This window comes from Prionailurus viverrinus, unplaced genomic scaffold (assembly GCF_022837055.1).
Source record: "Prionailurus viverrinus isolate Anna unplaced genomic scaffold, UM_Priviv_1.0 scaffold_42, whole genome shotgun sequence".
In the NCBI taxonomy this organism is placed as follows: Eukaryota; Metazoa; Chordata; class Mammalia; order Carnivora; family Felidae; genus Prionailurus; species Prionailurus viverrinus.
The window spans coordinates 3,944,037-3,963,439 of NW_025927609.1; the positions used below are offsets into that span (position 1 = coordinate 3,944,037).

At 59.4% G+C, this 19,403-nt stretch overlaps 1 protein-coding gene across 1 annotated transcript in view; it reads right to left on the bottom strand.

Moving 5' to 3' along the window:
* Positions 1 to 14,948, bottom strand: part of UMODL1 (uromodulin like 1) — a 62,872-nt gene extending 47,924 nt beyond the window's left edge. The window contains exons 1-5 of the mRNA XM_047847090.1: positions 14,873 to 14,948; positions 11,115 to 11,357; positions 4,072 to 4,233; positions 3,099 to 3,220; positions 865 to 1,051 (exon numbers count right to left, since the gene is read on the bottom strand). Of these exons, the coding sequence (XP_047703046.1) occupies positions 865 to 1,051; positions 3,099 to 3,220; positions 4,072 to 4,233; positions 11,115 to 11,357; positions 14,873 to 14,948 (790 nt within the window). The remainder of the gene's footprint in view (positions 1 to 864; positions 1,052 to 3,098; positions 3,221 to 4,071; positions 4,234 to 11,114; positions 11,358 to 14,872) is intronic.
* Positions 14,949 to 19,403: the final 4,455 nt, after the last annotated feature.

Sequence of the window (19,403 nt, forward strand, 5' to 3'; positions counted from 1 at the left end):
GGAGTCGCAAACCCTGTGTGCACACTACAGGTGCCTTCCCTGGTCTGTGACCGAGGGCCCTGTCGGAGCGGACGACACAGGCTCTTCTATTGGCACGGCTCGGCTCGATCTTCAAGAACATCCGTGGATATCGAAGGGAGTAAAATGCAATCGCCGGAGTTTTCGGCGGCCTCCAGGCCCTGGCGCACCCCCCTTAGGGCGACCCTCGGTGTCACAGAAGCTGCAACGGCAAGAGCAGCCATCGCCCCGCAGCTGGGGAGCAGCAGGGGCAGCTGCCTCCCGCGGGCAGGAACATTCCACGGGGCTCAGCCTTCCGCTCACATGCCATCCACGGCTGCTTCCGGGCCACGAGGGCAGAGCTGAGCCGTTGCCCACGAGGGCAGAAGCCACGTGGCCCGCAGCCCAAAACATTTACTGTGTGGCCCTTTCCAGAAAATGTTTGCCGACCCCTGACACAGACCCCTCCCACACACAAGAAGAAATACAGACAGTTTCTTCCAGAAACAAGGCCACCTCTGTGTGCTTCACCAAGTTCGGTTTTGCACAGTTGTCCTGGATGGGCCTCCCAAGGCAAGAGGGACGGTGAGGGAGCCGAGAGCTGACGGAACAGGTTGGGGTTCATTTGTTCTGGGATTTGCTGACCGGCACTGGGGTGTTAGGACCCTGGTCGGTGTGGGGGAGACACGGGGGGGAGGGCAGAGCGAGGGCGAAACCCTCCTGGAACCCGCACTTTGGAGCTCGGAGTTTAAACCCGGTTTGGGCCAGGATGAGCTGAACGCAGGTCGGACCACCCCCCACCTGCTGGACTGTCATCCCTGCAGCCCCGCCCCCCGCCACGGCCACCAAGGAGAGGAAAGGCAGCACCTTGCACCCGGATGTCGATCACTTCGTAGACACGCTGCACGATGCTGTGCAGCGTCGCGGAGACGTTGGCCACGGGCACGGGCCACGGCAGGCCCAGCAGCAGCTGCGACACCGTGGTCGAGGGGTCCCCACTGGCCGACTGCAGGTGGTGGACGGAGGGGTGTAGCGGCTGCAAGGCACTGGTGACCTGTGGAGCCAGAGTCAGAGCATCATCAGTGGACGGGCACCCCATCGGACAGATGGGGAGACTGAGGTCAGGAGGGGTGCAGACCAAATGTACACACACACACACACACACACACACACACACACCACGCTGCTGTGCAGAAAAGACCCTTTGCAACATTTCTACATCTGTCATCACCCCAGCAGACGTCCTGCAAACCAGACCCTAAATACTTTTATGACACGGTTGTCATGGCTCGAATGGTGTCCCTCTCAAAAACCCCGGTGTTGAAGTCCTAACCCCCAAATCTCGGAACGTGACCGTATCTGGAAATAGGGTCATTGCCGATGTGATTACTGATGATGAGGTCGTTGGGGTGGCCCTTTGTCCAGTTTGACCGGTGTCCCGGACACAGAGATGGACTCTGCAGGCCCGGGAGGGAGGGGCCTGGGACGGACCCTTCCCTCACGGTGCTCGGCAGGAGCCAGCCCTGCCCGCACCTCCGTGCCCGCCTCCCGGCCTCCAGAACGAGCGGGGGGACACGTGTGCTGTGTGGGCCCCGCCTGTGTCACAGCCACCCCACGGGAAACATCGGCCCCAGGCCCCCCAGCCCCACCCATGCCCCGAATCAGGCGCAGAATCAGAGGGAGGGAACCCCCGGTCTCCTGTCGTGCGCGTCTGGGTCTCACTTTCTGCTTTGTTTTTGAGATGTCATGACCTCTTTCCTCAATTCGTACAAACTCGTCTTTCCCCGTCCTCATGTCTCCAGACCCCAAGATAGTGTTGACCCAAGAGGCGGTTTGGGGGGCGCTAGAGCCTGGGTCCCCGGCAGACCGGAAACACCCCTCAAGGGGGCAGGGACACAGCTTGTAACGTGGGAGGTGGAACAGGGTGCCGGCTCCAGCCTCACGGGAGTCCCTGCATCAGGGAGCCCCATGCTGGCCGCAGCCGGGAGCCCGCGGGAGGCAGGTCCCCCCACAGGTGGTCACAGTGTGCCTGGAGGGGCAGCACCTGCTCATAAGAGAGAAGGGGTGACTCAGGACATTACTCCAAATGCCAACAACCACAGCTCACAACCTACGTCGTCAGCACCACCGTAAGCTCCTCACGTGTGCTTTTTAAACCTCAAACCCCGTCTCAGGTAGGATTATAATGATCCCTATTTAATGGAAGCATCTGAGGCACAGAGAGGTCAGGTAACTTGCCCAAGGTCACACAGCAATGAGTACCGTGTCGGGATTTGCCGGGAGGTCTGGCTTCTGAGCCACGTTTCGAACGGCCGACTGGCCAGCCCAGCCCGTCCACAGGCCACCAAGGGACAAAAATCACTTCTGGTTGGGACAGGCAAGGAGGCTTCCAGGTGAAGGCGACGGCTTGGAATGCCTGCCTCGCTGCTTTACCGGATGGCCCGGAGCAAGGGGAGTGTGGGCGCCATCTGTCTCGGGCCCCCCCCCCCACCGCCAGCTGGTCTCAACATCGAAGAGGGACTCAACTCTGACACTGACCCCGTGACTCCCAGTCGCAGGAGGGGTGCAGCCTAGGCCCCCAGGTGGATGTCTCCGTAGCAGCCACAGCCCGCACCACGAGGGGGTGCCTTTCAACGGGCCCCCCTCGGAACACCGCCCCGTGCGCATTTTATTGCACACGATTCATACGTCTTGCAAGCTGCTCTTTTTTAGTTAAGAATTCACATTGGGGGACGCCTGGGGGGCTCAGTCAGTTGAGCGTCCGACTTCGGCTCAGCTCACGATCTCGCGGCTCGTGGGTTCGAGCCCCGCGTCGGGCCCTGTGCTGGCAGCTCGGAGCCTGGAGCCTGCTTGGGATTCTGGGTCTCCCTCTCTCTCTGCCCCTCCCCCGCTCACACTGTGTCTTTGTCTCTCTCAAAAATAAATACACGTTAAAAAAAAACAAACTTAAGAATTCACATTCGGTCCTGAGCCAGCCATTCTGGGGTCACCGGCGGGACCTTCCGCGACCCTCGGTTCCCACCCAGTGTCTCCACCTGTGTCAGCCCCGGCCGCCTGCCCTGGAAAGGAGCCCCGACCGGGCTCTCTGTGCCCCCACCTACCATGGAGTACAGAAGCCGCATGTGATTCAGCAGCCTGGGGTCCACCTCCTCCAGCTCCTTGAAGGCCATTTTCACCAGGACGGTCACGTCATACCAGAAGGTCACCGGGTCCCTCTCTGGAGCTGCGTGAGGGCACACGCCGGTGAGCTGCAGGCCTGGGGGCAGGCCGGGGCCAACGGAGCCCCAGAGAAAGAACTCTGCTGCCAGGGACAGTGTGGGACGCTTTCCCCACCTGCTGAGCTCACTTCTCTTACGTTGTAATATACGTAATCCTACGTATACTACGGAGATTATTATTACACACAACATGCGCTAGGTATGCTGTATGTAGTATGTGATATTTACGCTCATGTATGCAGTGTAACAGCATAATCCACACACACTGATGCTATTTTATACTATGTATACCTGTTACCACATAACCACACGAAGACAGTACATATTCTACTGATACTATGACATACGTTACATATGATACGTACGTATTATTTATATATGTTTCCCTAGTTCTGAACTTTGACCAGCCCGTTCCCCTGGGGGCAGCCTACGGTCGAGAGCAGAGCTTTCCAGATCCGACAGGTGCGTGCTGAGGGCCGGGCCACACACCCGCGAAACCAGTGCTCTGACAGCGTCCTGGGTCCCTGGGGTGCTATGGGAGCCACCTGCCACCAGCCTTACGCCTCTGCACCGTGACGCAGCCCAGCTGCCGGCGAGTACCATCCCGAGCCCCCGGGGTTGCCTCGGGCACTCTCGGGAGATCGGGGTCACTGCTCTTGCGGGAATATCCCCCCTCCCCGGGGCGCCTGTGAGCTCTCCCCGCCTGAGACTTCAGCGGCCGGATTTGGACAAAGACACTGCCGAGGAGCAGAACGTGTCCCGTGCACAGGGCTGCGGGCTCCCTGTAAAGCCGGAGCTGCGGCTGCTAGAAACCCACGCTGCTCCAACCTCACCCAGACCAGAGCTTCGACCCTACCTCGGGGAGCGGGAGCCACACAGTGGTGGCCCCGGGGGGAGACGCAGCACTTCTGAAGCCCAGGGCAGTCTGTGTCCAGCGTGCACGGCGAGGTGGGTGCTTCTGGCCCCACCACGGGGCAGACCCCGGGTCTCGAGGCAAACTCCCTGGACCGATTCAGGGCTGGAGGGAAAGTGATCAACCATCAGTCATGTTGGCAGTGGGCACGGCGTCCGGGCACCTCGGGCACCGGATTCGACCTGCGGTTCCCGGAGACGCACAGCGTGACCCACTCGAGGGCCATGTCCTGGGCTGGGCATCGCCTCACCACATCCTGCAGAGCCACCACCGAGGGCCGCTCGCTCTGACTTTATCATAGTCTAACCATCTTTCCCGGAAGGAGGACACTGCCAACTGGCACCCTGGGGGTCTCCTTTCTAGGCCAAGTGCAGGGGCTGCACCGCCCCCCTAGAGGCCCCCTTGCTGCTCTGTGTCCCAGTGGCTCACGCATGCACTCACTCACTCAACATTTACTGAGCAACTACTATGTGCCGGGCATGTGCTAGGTGCCCAGGATCCAGCAGTGGGCCGGAGGCCAAGTCCCCACCTTCAGGACACTGGGATTCCAGGGGGCGGAGGCCAGTATGCACATAGACCTGTGGAAACTCGGCCCAGGAGTAGAGGAGACACGCTGGGCCTTTGAAGACTGAGACGTGGTGAAACTATTGGAGAATCTGTGGGATCGAGGGGACTGACCAGGAGTCAAGGTGCTGGTGCTCAGGATGATAGAAAACTCAAGAGCAGGGCGGAGAACCTGACCCCAGTGGAGAGCCAGGGCGCTGCCCTCAAGGGAGGCGCTGTGCTGGGACACTCCTGTGGCAGGACCCGCCACAGCTCACGGGGCCGCACACCAGAAGTGCAGCTGGGGACCAAGGAGGCTGGGGGGCGGCAGGGAGGGGCACAAGGAAGGTGCGACCCCGGTGCAGGTGTCTGAGGAGAGGCCCGTGTGATCACAGCCTTCCTGTCTCCCACCCCGGGGATGAGGGCTCCAGCCACCTTGCTGTCACACAGGCCCACCCGGCTCTGCCCGGATTCATCTAAGGCCCTGCACCCCGCCGGGCCTTTGGAAGTGCAGCTCTGGGCCCTCTGGGCTCCAGGGAGAGCAGAGAAGGCCAGCGGGTAACCAGGCTCTGCAAAGGGGAAGGTTAGCCCCTGGGAGACGCGTGGGGTCCCACGTGGAAGGGAAGCCGGAGGGGCTGCAGTCCCAGGAACAGCCCTCGGGACCCCCCCGCAGTCTCCGCAGGATGCTCCACGGACAGAAGGGAGGTGGCGGCCCCTCCTTGCGTGGGAGCCCATCACCCGGGGTGGCTGTGCCAGCCAAGGAGGGGAAGAGAAAGCCAAAACTGCCCAGAGGAGAGTCTGTGTTGGCTCTTCTCACGGAGCCAGGCCGCCGCCTGCTGCCGGACCCACGCTGTTGAGCAAGGGCTCGAAGTTCGCTCTCAACACCATTTTCCTTTCCACGCTGTCCCTGGCTCCCTCGCCGCTTCCCAGGCTCCGGGTGGGTGTTCTGATGTCTAAAGTCCCGGAGGCACTGCCACGCCGGGTCTGGCTTTGGGGGCACGGAGGGTGGGTCCGTGGCACAGCCTGAGGTCCTCGCTGGGGTGGGAACAACAGCATCCCTGCAGCGCCACCGTTCAAGGACCTCAAGTCCATTGTTTTCTGTCCCATCGTAAAAACTAATGCTCTCAAGGCTAAGGAGACAGGAGATTAAATGTAAGCTGAGCTCCCGGGACAGAAAAATGACATCAGGTTAAAAAAACAAAACCCAGGGCGCCTGGGTGGCTCAGTCGGTTGGGCGTCCGACTTCGGCTCAGGTCACGATCTCGCGGTCCATGGGTTCGAGCCCCGCGTCGGGCTCTGGGCTGATGGCTCGGAGCCTGGAGCCTGCTTCGGATTCTGTGTCTCCCTCTCTCTCTGTTCCTCTTCTGCTGTGCTCTCTCTGTCTCTCAAAAATAATGTAAAAAAAATATAAAAATAATTTAAATAAAGGAAAATCTGGGGTGCCTGGGTGGCTCAGTCAGTTAAGCATCCGACTTTGGCTCAGGTTACGATCTCACGGTTTGTGGGTTCGAGCCCCGCGTCGGGTTCTGTGTCTGGAACCTGCTTCAGACTCTGTGTCTCCCTCTCTCTCTCTGCCCCTCCCCCGCTTGTGCTCTGTCTCTGTCTCTCCCTCTCTCAAAAATAAATAAACGTTAAAAATTTTTTTTAAAAAAAAGCAAAATCCAAAAACAGCGTGACGTTGAATTAACAGCGATGCTCAGTGTCGGTTCCTGCGTTGGGACAAATGCACCATGGTAACGAAAGACGCTACCATCAGGGGAGCTGGGGCGGCTGTGTGGGATCTGTCTACTGTCTTGCCACCCTCTCTGTAAATCTGCAGCTATCCTAAACTAAGAGGTTTATTTACGTGGAAAGAAAATAGGGGCCACCAAGAAAAACCGGCTCCCCAAAATGGCTGCCTGATCTCAACAGAAGTGATTTCAAGTTGAAGTCCATCTTAAATGGGCTGCCGCTGCCCCCCACCCCACCCCCCGTCCTCAGAGCTGAGAGCCCAAGAGAACACTCAACAATTCCAACTTGGGGGAAAGTCAAAAATTTGCTTCTCCTTTCACTAACTCAACACAAACAATGAAACAGGACGGTCCAGTGCCTGGCAACCCGGGGTTAGTTACAGTTCAACGAGCCAGCCCGGAGCTTTCCGTCTGGGCAGCGGCACTGAAGCTCTCCCCAGGGCTCGGAATCCGATCGGCTCTGGAATAATCGTCCCGCCCGGCCTCCTTCCTCGGAGACCTCCTTCCCCAAAGGGGTCCTGGTCGTCAGCCTGGGGAGGCTCCCGGCCCCCTGGGGTCCTGGGCTTTCCCGTGAGCCTGCGGGAACCGGGGCCGTCTCTGCAGTTGGCGAGCATCGGTGGAGACGCTCCCAGGAATTCATCATGAGTGAGTCACGCATCGGTCCACAGCACTGTTTGTACCATATGATACTCATCACGGCGTTCTTTATAATAAAGAGCTGGAAACCACGAGACGTGGAGTGGCAGGGGCTTGCTTAGTAAGTGCTGATACATCCATCCATATGAGGCAATGCCATGTGGCCATTAAGTCATGCTGCAGCATAATATTTATTGACAGGACAGATGTTCCAGATACATTGCTAAGCGGGAAGAGCACAGTACGAAAAGTCTCGGCCAGGGTGACCATGCTTTTCTAGAATGTCTGCCCCGAATGAAGACTCCAAGAGAATATTGACGGTGGTCATTTGTGGGCAGTGGGCTAATGCTAATTTCTCTTTGTTCTTTTCTGTTTCCAGATTTTCTGCGCGGCTCGTGTATTCACTGTCGTAATTGTGTTAACAATTGCATTGAAGTAAAATCACGCGGGACTTATCGTTGCCTCCCCGGTGCTGGACTTAAAAGAAACAACGGGAAAAGTCGTGTAGACTGAAGGGAACATCACCCATGTACTCTACCTGCCTTCCCTTTCTAGATGGTTGGGTGCTGGGTGGGAGGGGACAGAAGCAGGCAGGTCTGAGGTTTCGCCGCGGCCTGGGGGTAGGACTCCCAGCCCTTTGCGAAGATACAAGTCAGCCCGCACTCGGAGGGAAGTACCTTCTGCCCGCGTGTCCTCCCCAAATCCCCAGGCTGCCCTCCCCCCCACGCCCCCCGGCTAACACAGGCACTGGCCCTGCCTTGTTCTGTGCAAATAACCAGGGGGGCTCCCGGGTCACTTAGACTTGTTCTGAAGAACCAGCCTGTCACCAGGCACCTCTGAACCAACTTTGATCCAAGGAGCCGAGCAAGCGTGGAGAAGGTCACGGTGCTCACACAGCCAGCTGCGGGGTGGCACCAGGCCCTGGCACCACACAGGGGCCTTCCTGGGGAAGAGGCCCGAGCTCAGCGTCCGCCCCCCCCCCCCACCTGCACCTGCCATATTGACCCCCCCCCCACCACCACGGCCCCTTCCTCCAATCTAACGGGGGGGTGGGGGAGCCCAAAGCCCAAGTCCATGCCACCTTGGTCAAGTCACCTGCCTCCCCCGTCTGTGACTCCTTCTGCATAAAGGCAATGCTCCTGGCCATTGGTGACCAGGAATCTGCCCGGCTGGCCTGTCACAAAGGACACACTCACAGAAGGCCCCCTTCCCCTTCTCCTTCCTTGCAGGCTCCTGACGGCCTCCTCTCTACACTGCTGCTGGAATGATGCCTCGAAGGCCCAGGGGGACCCCAACCGCACTCAGTCACCTCTGAGGGGCCTCTAGTCCTCCAGGGGAACTGTGGAGGCCTATAGAGCCTGGCCGGGCTAAGATTTAAGGCAGGAGTGTTTGTAGCCCGGGAGACGGCTGGCTGGCTGAGAAGCAGCAAAGCAGACCAGGAAAACGGGTCTCCTTTGAAAGGTCAAGGCTGGAAGCAGCCTGTGGGTCAACATGTTTTCTCACCCTGTAAATGCTTAATCGAAAGCAGTAAAACAGCCCCCTTCCTATGACGTATACACCGCCCCCGTCCCGTTCCCTTCGCTGCCTACACATCACTACCCTGATCGCACTGTTGCCCTGGATCACTTAGGAGTATGCTTTGTCCCTGCTTTTGAAGCTGCGCGTCCCTTTCCCCCGCACCCCTTGAAACGTACTGGTAAGATTCTCGGCAAAAACCGGAGAAGAGCTTTGCTCAGGGCGTCACCCCTAGAGCGCTTGGCCCCCCGCCCTCTCCTTTCTCTGCTTCAGGGGTCTGGAGTAATCTGTCACCCGCCGCCCCAGGGTTTGCTGGTCAACCCGGCAGGGAATCCTCCTCGTCCCGCTCCCCGTGTGTCCCCCGCCACAGCCCCGCCATTACCTGCAGCTTCCCAGAGAGCCCTGCCCGTGGGACTCTCTAACTAGAATGTTCTGGCCCTCTGGTGAGTTCCCAGTTAAAGGCGCCGAGACTCCAAAAGTGGGGTTGATGTCCCACGAGAGGCATTTCCTGGGGGCTGGCTTGTCGAAGGCAAGACAGATGGACAGCAGGTGGCGGGGAGGGGACGCCAGCCCTCCCTCTGCGAGCAGCCGCACAGAAAACACCAGTCAGCAGGACGGGGGCTGGGGGGTGGGGCTCCTCCGGCCCCCGGACAGGTGACCTCACTTGTCGAGTGATCATACAACAGCGAGCAGGTGGGAAGAGTGTGGCCTTCCCAGGTGAAAATGGTCAGAGCAGAGCTGCACCCATCCACTACCTAACCGGGTCCTGAGCCTCCGTGCCAAGGTACCCACACTGGGTCCCCCACCACCCCCAGGAAGAGAGGTGCTCCCCGCGGGGCTCCCTTCGTGCACGTGGTCCCGGAAGACAGTGAAAGCGGAAAACGGGCCACTGTCTGCACGGGAAGGGACTCCCCAGATCCAGCACCTGGGAAGGACACCAGGGGACTTTTAGGGCGCCAGTGGGAACAGCCAGGTGGCACTAGGCTGGGGGCCCTGGGGTCATACATCCCCACCTGGTTTTTATCGGTGGTGGCAGCGTGGTGATGGTGGGCAAGCATCAGCCATGCCCATGAGGTTGCTTCGGGCGACCTGAGAACGGCGTGCTCGGGATGACTCAGGGAGCCAAGCCCACGCAGCCTTCTGGAAGGGCTGCCCCAACTACGTCCTACAGCCCCTGGGTGGGGAGGGGGCCGGTGCCCCTGGGTGCAGCGTCCAGGCCCCAGCCCGCTGCCATCCTGCCCATGGGCCCTGGGGGTGGGTCACGTGGGGTGCCCCTCCCAGACCCCCAGACTGCTGCTGGGTGCCCACTGGAGGCGGCAGACCTCATGCCTTGGGGTGGCCCCTCGAAACTTACTGTAGCCACATCCGTCCTACCTCCCCTCCCTGACTGGGTGGGGCCGGGGAGACCTTATGAGGCTCAGAAACTCATTTAGATCTGGTATTGACTCAAATGTAACAGCCACCGCCACCCACCCATGCACACACGCCTGCATCCTTTCCCCTGGAAGAGGTCTTCTGGAACGTTCCCTCCGTGTCAGGAGGGCTCAGACGGTGGCGGGACACAGCCACACAGTGCACCCTGGTAACTGCCCCAAGCATCTTCCCAACAGCCCTGAGGAAGGAGGAGGACTTGGGGGCCCCGGGGGGTGAGAGGGGCCGAGGGGACCTTTCTGTCTCTTTCACACATGGAGGCTCAGATTAGGATTTCAGTTAAAGAAAGCATTCCACTGCAACTTTTAAAAAGAAAAGATTGCTCTCTCTCTCTCAAAAATAAAGATTAAAAAATTTTTAAAAAGCGGGGGACGCCTGGGGGGGCTCAGCCGGTTAAGCGTCCGACTTCGGCTCAGGTCATGATCTCACGGTTCATGGGTTCGAGCCCCACATCAGGCTCCATGCTGATGGTTCCAAGCCTGGAGCCTGCCTCCGATTCTATGTCTCCCTCTCTCTGTGCCCCTCACCCACTCACACTCTGTCTCTCTCTTTCCCTCTTAAAAATAAATAAACATTGAAAAAAGTTAAAAGGAAAAGACTGGCTGTCAATATAGAGGAGATTTGCAATGCTGGTTCTCAAACTCAGCTACGTGTTCAAATTGATCGAGAGCTTTAAAAAAAAAAATTCCAATGCCCCAGCGATGTCCCAGACTAACTCTATAACTATCTCTGAGGACTGGACCCAGCCATCAGCGTTTCTAAAGCTGCCCAGGGGCCTTTGACGTGCAGCAGGCCTGAGAGCCACTGCGCCCAAACAGAAGTTCTCAAAGCGGGGTCCCCAGGGAGCATCGGTACCACCTGGGAACTTGTACTTCGCCCCGACCCATGGGTTCCAAGATCTGGGGGTGGACGAGCCATCCAGACAATCCTGATGCACGCCCCAGCTTGGGGACCATTGTTCCAGAAGGACCTAGTAGGTTCAGCTTGGGGACCATTGTTCCAGAAGGACCTAGTAGGTTCAGGGCTAACGGTGTGCACAGCGACTGTCCTGAGTGTCATCAGGAGTCCCGGGGAGAGGACAAGGGAGCCGCCCCTCCCCCCTCCCCCCACCCACCGGCACCCCGGACTCACGCGGGACGCAGTAGAGGCCCAGCTGCTCATAACCCCGACAGCAGTCGGTCACGTTCCTGGGCTGGGGGACGTCCACGGCCAGGTACCGAGTTCTGTACACCGTCTTGGGGCACCTCCTCCACGGGATCCACCCGCCGCAGGGAGCGTAGGTCACGTGCGACGTGTGGACGGCCTCCACTTTCTGGACGTTTCGGGTCACGCTGTAGTTGCACAGCTGGAAACTCAGCAAGGAAAGGCCGTTTTCTGCAGGGGGGAGGGGAGGAGGGCAGGGATGGAGGGAGACAACAGAGAAAATTCGGGAATCAACTCGCTAGGAGGGGTTCTGGATAAGTCCTCCACTTCTGCAAGAGCGAGGGAATCAGGACCTCGGGCACCGGCAGAGCCCCCGGGCCTGCCCACCAGGCAATCGCGTGAAGCGGGGGGGAACGAGGCGTAAGGGGGACCTACACGCCCAGCAGTCCCTTCTGCAGAGCCCGGAGATGCCACCGGGTCCGATCCATGCTTTCTGCAGCCCAGGGGCTGACCACACGCTGAAGACATGGAGTGGGGGGCTCCGGCTTCTGGGGCTCATGTGCCACGCCCCCTGGTTCAGCGGGCTGGAGCGTCCTGAATCGCCCCTGAATCTCCACGAGCCCCGGGTATGCTGCACGTGAAACGCACGCACGCCCATTCCCCCCGGTAAATATGCATGAAGGGCTGCCCCTCGCCAGGCCCAGATGGCAGCGACAGTTGGGATGGGGTGGAAGGGTACATAAACGATGCTTCGAGCACACTTGAGAAGTTCACAAGTGGCAAGTTAGCGCAGATGGGAGACCAGAGCACCGCGCCCCCTGGAGGACGACATCCACCTGCCGGCTCGCTCTCTGTGTCTCTGGCCTGGAGCCCCCTTGCTGCGCACAGACGCCCGTGGCCCCTGTCCCTCCGTCTGCCCGATCGTGGGGTCCTCAAGACCCCGAGGCACCCCCTACCTTCACCAGCCTGGGTCGTGGGGCGCCCGTGTGCCCACGGAGCCTCTGTGGTAGCAGGAATTGTTAACGGGCTGAATTGTGTCCCCACCCACCCTTCCAAAATTCATGTGTTGAAGTTCTGGAAATAGGTTTTGGCAGATATATTTAGTTAAGAGGAGATTATGCTGCAGTAGGGTGGCCCCAATCCATGATGACTGGTGTCCTCACAAAAGGGGGAATTTGGACACAGAGACAGACACGCAAACGGGAGGGCGCCACGTGAGGACGCAGGCAGAGATCGGAGTGCTACCTCGACCGAGCAAGGGTGCCAGGGTCTCCAGAAAACCCCCAGAAGCGGGGAAGAGAATGGAGCGGATGCCTCCGGAGAACCCAGCCCTGCTCACGCCTTGATCTCGGACTCCTGGCCTCCAGAGCAGGGAGGGACTAAATCGCTACTGTTTGAGCCTCCACTGAGGTGCTGTGTCGGGACAACCCCAGGGAGCTAACGCTTAGCAGCGAGCCTGGGGCTCTGCCCTCAGGAGCCCTCCGAGTAGGAGGAAGGAATCAGATACTTACTTAACCTCTGAGCTCTAAGCTTTGTGCAACTGTGCAGCCGCAGGGGAGGCGCTCAATATTATAGCGTCTACCCCTCCGTGAGAAGCTGGGCTTCTGGGAGCAGCTTCGAGATGGCAGCAGAAATAACCTGCATCACCAACACTAGGACAGCACCCGAAAGACTCCCTCCTTGGCCTCACAGCATCCCATGAGCGTGCAGAAAGCAAGACTTCGAGGGCTGGTGACCCGCGGAGAGAAATGGGGCCGAGCCAGCCGTCCGGCTCAGGCTGATGAGGGAGCCTGCAGCCTTACTCTGGGCAGAACGCGGTGCTGAATCCCAGCACCCAGGGCGAGCCCGTTCCGAAGCCACGTGAGCCGAGGGGCTGTCTCCCAGTCGGCACTGCGGGTGGCAGGGCCTCTGGGAAAGGACATCACCTGCTGCCGCTTGTCCCCAAAGGGATCGGTTACAGCGCGCTTTGGAGAGGAATGGGGAGGCCCTCGTACCTGGGGTTGGGCAGCAGAAACCAGCTTCCCAGGCCAGGTGACGGCCCAGAGCTTGGATGTCACTTGGATGAGGGCCTGGAGAGGCCACTCACCAGTGATGGTGCCGAGCAAGACAGAGCCCGAGGCTTCCTGCACCAAGAATTTGGCAAGGTGGCTCCAGATTTTGTTTTGCATCTGAAACCAAAGAGGAGATGCCAACCACTAATGAAGGTTACATTTCCCCAGACTCTAGAGAGCCGCTGTCTCCATCCAGTCGTGACAAGGTCCCAGCTGAGCATCAGCAGAACCTTCCTGCACGCAAACGTGCACACACACACACACACACACACACGCACGCACGTCTCCCCCAAAAGTGCATTTGGGATCTGTTTGTTTTGTTTTGTTTTTTGCCTGTTCCCAGGGGACACCAGGTCCTCTGAATCCTGGTTCCTTGGCAGAGTCCAGAGGAGAAACCTTAGAACAATTCCTCCCCGTTCTATAAATCCTTCCAGGAGCCACCAGCATGGGAGTCAGGGGTCCCGGGTTTTAGTCTCAGAGGTGGGAAACCTTATCACGCTGGAGTGAGTGTCACCCTGGGGTCAGAAGATCCGAAATCGCACCCGCTTCCCCGAACACCAGTTGTGTGATTCTGAGCTCGTTTCACGCCCTCCCAATGACCCCATCCCATGGTCAAATACTATCCGCGCCCCCCCCCCGGAAGTAAGTAAATGGAACTTCGCCTGTAACAGCAGCATGTGGCACATGACAGCAGGTGGCTGAGCAGCCCTGATGTGACACTGAGCCTCTGCCCCCCGCCCCGGGTCCCCACAGGCACCGTGAGGGAGGGGCTCGTGAAGTCCCTCCGGTCATTTCCAGCTTCTCGAGCCTCCCGCTCTTAGCGCGACTGAGCTGCAGCCTTCACACGTTACCCAGTCCGCAGGGAAAGTCAAGGGAAAGAAATCACCACCCAAAATTCTGCTCGGGGCGGAACCAACTCTAAACCAGTGCTGAGCCGCAGTTGACTGTGGAGCCTGTGTGAATTCCCAGCTGAGTAAGACAGATTTCAAAAGCAAATGATTTCAAAGGTTTGCGATCTCACGGCTCCAAAATCCCGGGCTTCAAAAACCTGACCTGCCTCAAGCGGGAACGTGTGCCCGGCAAACGCTTGGGGCAGGTGCCCTCGCTGGGCTCCTCGCTGTCCCGTCGGCCCCTTTGCACCCTCGTGGACCGAGGAGGAAACTGGGGCTGGCGGAGCCCAAGTGGGGGGACCTGGCGGTGAGAGCCTGCTTCACAAGCCCGAGCCTGCCTGGCAGGGGAAGAAGGTTCGAGCCAGGGCCCGTGGCAATTCAGCTCACTGCCAGCTGGGTGGCCTCGGGCGAGTCCCTGACCGCTCTGGGTCTCCCTCTCCTTACCCGTGAGTAGGGGACTCCAACCCTCCGAGGCTCGGGAGACTTCGATTCCGAGCCTCTAAGGACGCACCCGTCAGTGTGGCCTGCGGACCCGCAGCAGAAATGCACAGTTCCGGGCCCCACCCCAGACCCGCCGACTCGGAATCTGCATTTAAACACCACCGACACCCAGCTGACTCGGGGGCACGCACACTGCCTCTTTCGTGGCCACCAGAAAGTTTGGCAAAATGGAAACGACACCACCTCTTGAAGCAGATGTGTCTTTGTGGGGCCGCCGCCCTCACGAGACCCACTCCCCGGGAGCCGCCACCCCCCCCCCCCCCAGCTCCTCCAGCATCCCCCATGCTGAGCCCAGAGCCCTTACCTGTAAAGCCGCTGGCCTGGCTCGGGCCCACCGTGCTGACCAGAGCCAGCAGGGCCAGCCCGAGGGTCCCGAGCATGGTCGTCGGAGGCAGAGCGGCCCTAGGCCTCTCCTGGGCGGCTACACAAAGGGGTCTGGGCCACCGGGGCCTGGGAGAAAGGGCCCTTCTGTTCCTGCTGGCGGTGGCGATGGCTTCAGAGAGCGTGCTCCGGGGGAACGGTCCCTTATGCCTGCTTGTTAACACCCGCCACCAGCGCGGCCGTGTCCCTCGGGGGGCCCGCGTGGCACAGCCCATTCTCGCAGCAGACAGATTGCATCTTTCGGGAAAGGTGAGTACCCAACCGCCAGGCGGCATCGCTAGGGCCCATCTTGTTGTTACGCAGAAAACACATTTCAGACCCAGATCTGACTCCCTCCATCAAGCACAAGGTATTCTCTTACCTTATCGTCGCAAACTGGCAGGAGAAAACAGCACCAAATCAAAGTGGTACATCAGATTCAGCAAAGCGTCCTTCACACCGCTGGACAATACGGATCAAAGCCATAAAAACGTTCATAGGCCGGAACCCAGAGACCTCTTCCTGAGGGGTGATCTGAGGGCCGCGAAGCGGCAGTCTCAGAGACGTCCGTTCCTGGTCACCATCTAAAAGGGAAAAGCGTCAAAGTGGGCCACCACGGGAGAGCGGGAACGTGACTCATCACCGAGCACCCGGACGCACCAACACGGACCCCGGCGGGCTCACCACGATGATGGCGGTACGGCAGCTCACGGCGTAAAGTCAGAACGGTCCCCACAAGGCCATCTCCACGAGGACACAATTCTGTTCGCTCCCGTGAACAGGGGAGCCAGAGGAGTGAAAAACGGAGCGGGTGATGGGGCTTCAGCCCACGTACGCTTTATCTCGGTGGCCGCCACGCCCGGTGTGTGCGTTTGGCATGTAAGTTTCACACGAGGTACTTTCCCGTGGGTGACGCGGTCCTCGTCGTCCGTCAGGCTGTCTTTCGCTGCTTGGTTGGCAGCGAAGCTGGAGCCCGTTAGCGCCAGGTCAAGAGCTCACTAGTTCCGCTGGGAAGACTCTCAGGGAAGGTAACCAAGATCCGTCTTGGCCGGAGGGTTCAGAGGTTATTCCCTGGTGCTCTCACTACAACACAGGCCTTCCAGAAAGGCACCTTCCAGCCTAACTCCCACAGCACCGTTGCTACACCTCCTATCCTCAGTAGGTTAACCGCTAGGGTGACGGACGGCCGCGTTTGCGCGGTTAGTGGTTACAGGACAGATTCCAGGACAACAACAACAAAGAGGAGGTGGAAACGATCAGGCAGCGGAGGGGCTCAGCGCGAGCGTCTTGGAAGGCAGTGCCCTCTGCAGAAAGCCGGTAGTCAGGATTGACTCAGAAACCGCTGGGATTAAAAAAAAAAAAAAAAAAAAAAAAAAAAAAAAAGTTTCAATACGAAAAGAATACGTGTTGGAGCTATGACGCAAGAGTCGAGAAAAGACGGAATTTAATCAGCACCAGCGATAAATGAAAAAGCCTGAGCGTTTAAACATGCGAGATGAATCCGTATTGCGATATTCTTCTCTTTCTGAGAGCCGTGACCGTTGTCACGGACGAGAGCGTCTATGAAATAGGAAGGTGCGGTCACACCTTCACACTCTAAAACTGGAAAGTGGTCCTGTGTGCTATTTTCTCGCACGTTCAGAACTGCTACTCTATGGAGTGGATCCTTTGCTCCCACTGCACAGATACGGAAACTGAGGGTCAGAGAGGCCACACAGCCAGTGACCGGGAGATTCGATCCTGAAGCCCGAGTTCTTCGCACATCACTCCCTGTCTGGCCAGGGTTCCAACCGGGAGAACGCCCAGCCGGAGGCCCCAAGAGAGCCGAGCGAGGTCAAGACATCAATCCGGCTGAGCACGTCGTGCTGATTTGGAATTGTCCACGGAACGTTGTCACAACGTGCCTTCCCTTTGTATCAAAACTCACGTGATCCGAAGAAACTCTCAAAAGTGACCATCTGTTTCGAGCTGGGTCCTCCCTCACCCTCCTTTTCTTACAAGCACAAAAAGAAAACCATGGGCGTCCTTTTGACTTCATCCGCAGTGAGGTTCTGCATGACGGCCGCAGGGTTTTTCCACGTTCTTCTTTTCCATGTAAACGCTGAGGAGAAAATAACCACGCACCGTAACGTGGCGGGGAGAGGGGAGTCTCTCCAGGACGTCACGCCCATGACTTCAAGAAGGGTCTGGTCACGTGTCCACCCGGCAAAGAGCCCCCGCCCCCAGGCCCCTGCGAGGAAACCCCGGCATCTTGCCCAACACGGGGCTCAAGAACGAGGGATCTCAGGGGGGTTGCTAGTGCACTGTGACGCTCATTCACACACACACACACACACACACACACACATGCACGCACGCATCCATGTGTGTGGACAGGCACGTTCACACTCACGTGCGCTCACGCGCGTGCACATCCGTGCACACACGCTCGCACTCGCGTGTGCGCGCACAGTGCAGGTGCTTGCACGCTCACCCTGTTGCCTGTGCGCACGCACACACTCCCAGGTGCTTGCACACTCACACTCTAACGTGAGCGGGTGCAGACGTGCCCCCTGCTTGCACGCTCTCGCGCTTGTGTGTGCACGCGCACGTGCCGACACACACGCCTGCTCGCTCATACACGGGCACACACACCCACGGGACGCCGATGTGCTTCCTGTCCCTGGAACGTGTCTCCAAGGACGTGAGCGGCGCCCGAGCTGGGCGTGAGCTGGGCGTGGCTGGGCGTGGCTGGGCGTGAGCCGAGCTGGGACGTGAGCGCCTGCCCTCTCCAGCTGCAAGAAGAGGGTGACCGGACCTCACCGGCACCTTCTCATCTCAGGCTCTGAGGTCCCTCCTCCTGTGAACGACAGACCCCACCACAAAATCACCACTGTCGTTACCCTGCGGGCCAAAACGTATGTGCCCCCAGCGCTGTCCTAGGACGCGGCAATCTCGTCCCAAGGGATGGTGTGAGAGGCCCCGGGGAGAGGGGCTCGCCACAGTGGTCTAGGGCAGGGGTGACACGTGGGGTGACATTGCTCACAGCCCCCTTTCCGGAATCCTGCTCAACACGCAGCCTTGACAACGACCGTCTATCTGGTGGAACGTGCCTCCCTGCCTCACCCGGCCTCGGGCTGGGGGGACGACAGTGCGGGGGGACACACAGGTGGCAGGGCGTCCTGCGGGTGTGGGGGCTCGCCGTGGGACCTCCCCCCGGGGTCCCGGCTGCAGGGTCAGGTCCCTGTGGGAACTGGGGGCTCTGGGCAGGGGCGGCGTGGGGTCTGCTCTGTTCCCTGCCAATTGGCGGGGACCGCGCTGGGGGTGGGGGGAGGCGCGCCTTCGGCTCTAAGGGGAGCTGGGCAGGGCTACCTCTAGGGTCAAGGGCTGGAGAGGAGCCCAGTGAGGCTGTAAGAAGGTCAGGTTCAGAGGTTCGGATCCAACCCAGGCTGTGTTACCCAGAATGGTGTTTCCTGGGGGCGTGGTGTCCCCAGGAGGGGCCTTTTGAAAACGCAGGTAACTTCTCGGCCAGGGGGACTCAGGTGAGAGCTTGAGGACCCCAACGACATCCTTGCAAACACCCGAGGACCCTCTGGCGGGGGCGGGTCGGCCAGAAAATCGTTCCGGACAGGGCAGGGAAGCTGGCCTCCCCGGGACCCACCCCTCCGGAGAACCGACAACAAAATGGCACCACCCACCGCAACAGCCCCCAAAGCCTTCTGAAGAGTTCTCAGGGACTCCCTTGTTTTCACTGTGGCCGTGTTCTTCCTCGTCCCACGGGCATCTACACGCAAACACACACGCATTTTTTATCCTTGCTTTACGTTTTCCTTTTGTGTTTAGCGTTGCAGATCCCGTAGATGCTGCTGCTCAGAACCCCAGTCCTGTCGATCAGGATGCACACTTTCTGTCCAAGCCTGAATGAAGCCATGCTCTCCTTACGGCAGGAAGATCCCCGTGGCCCAGGGAGTAAGGCTGCCCCACGGAGCTCCGGTGCCACGGAGGCACACAGGGGAGGTAGGTGAGGGCACTGCTTCTGCAGAGGGCATCCCAGCAGAGCGACCCCCTCCGCGAGAAGTGCCAGCCTTCACTGCCCTTGTGATGACCCTCCAGAGTGCTCTTGGGAGTTTGGGGTCAGTGCTGGGGGAGTGGGATCCGGAAACTGTGGCTTTGGCCACGATTGACCTCACTGCGGGGCCCAGCTTGATTGTGAGGCTGTGGCTGGTCACTGCCCTAGGCCGTGCTCTAAAGATGTTCCATGAGGAAGGGTCTGAAGGAAGGAAGATGGGTGCAGAATAAGAAAGAGCCGCCCAGAAACTCGGGGATGCCGGATAGAGGGCGGGCGGCCCGGGGAGCAGGTGTCCTGTGGCCTGAGGTCCGCACTGCAGCCCACCAGCCTGCTTCCGGAAAGATTTCGGCTTTAATTACGGCTCTGAGAGGCCTCGTGTGCACGCACCTCCTACTTGGGGCGAAGCCACCCCTGGGGGCGGAGGGGA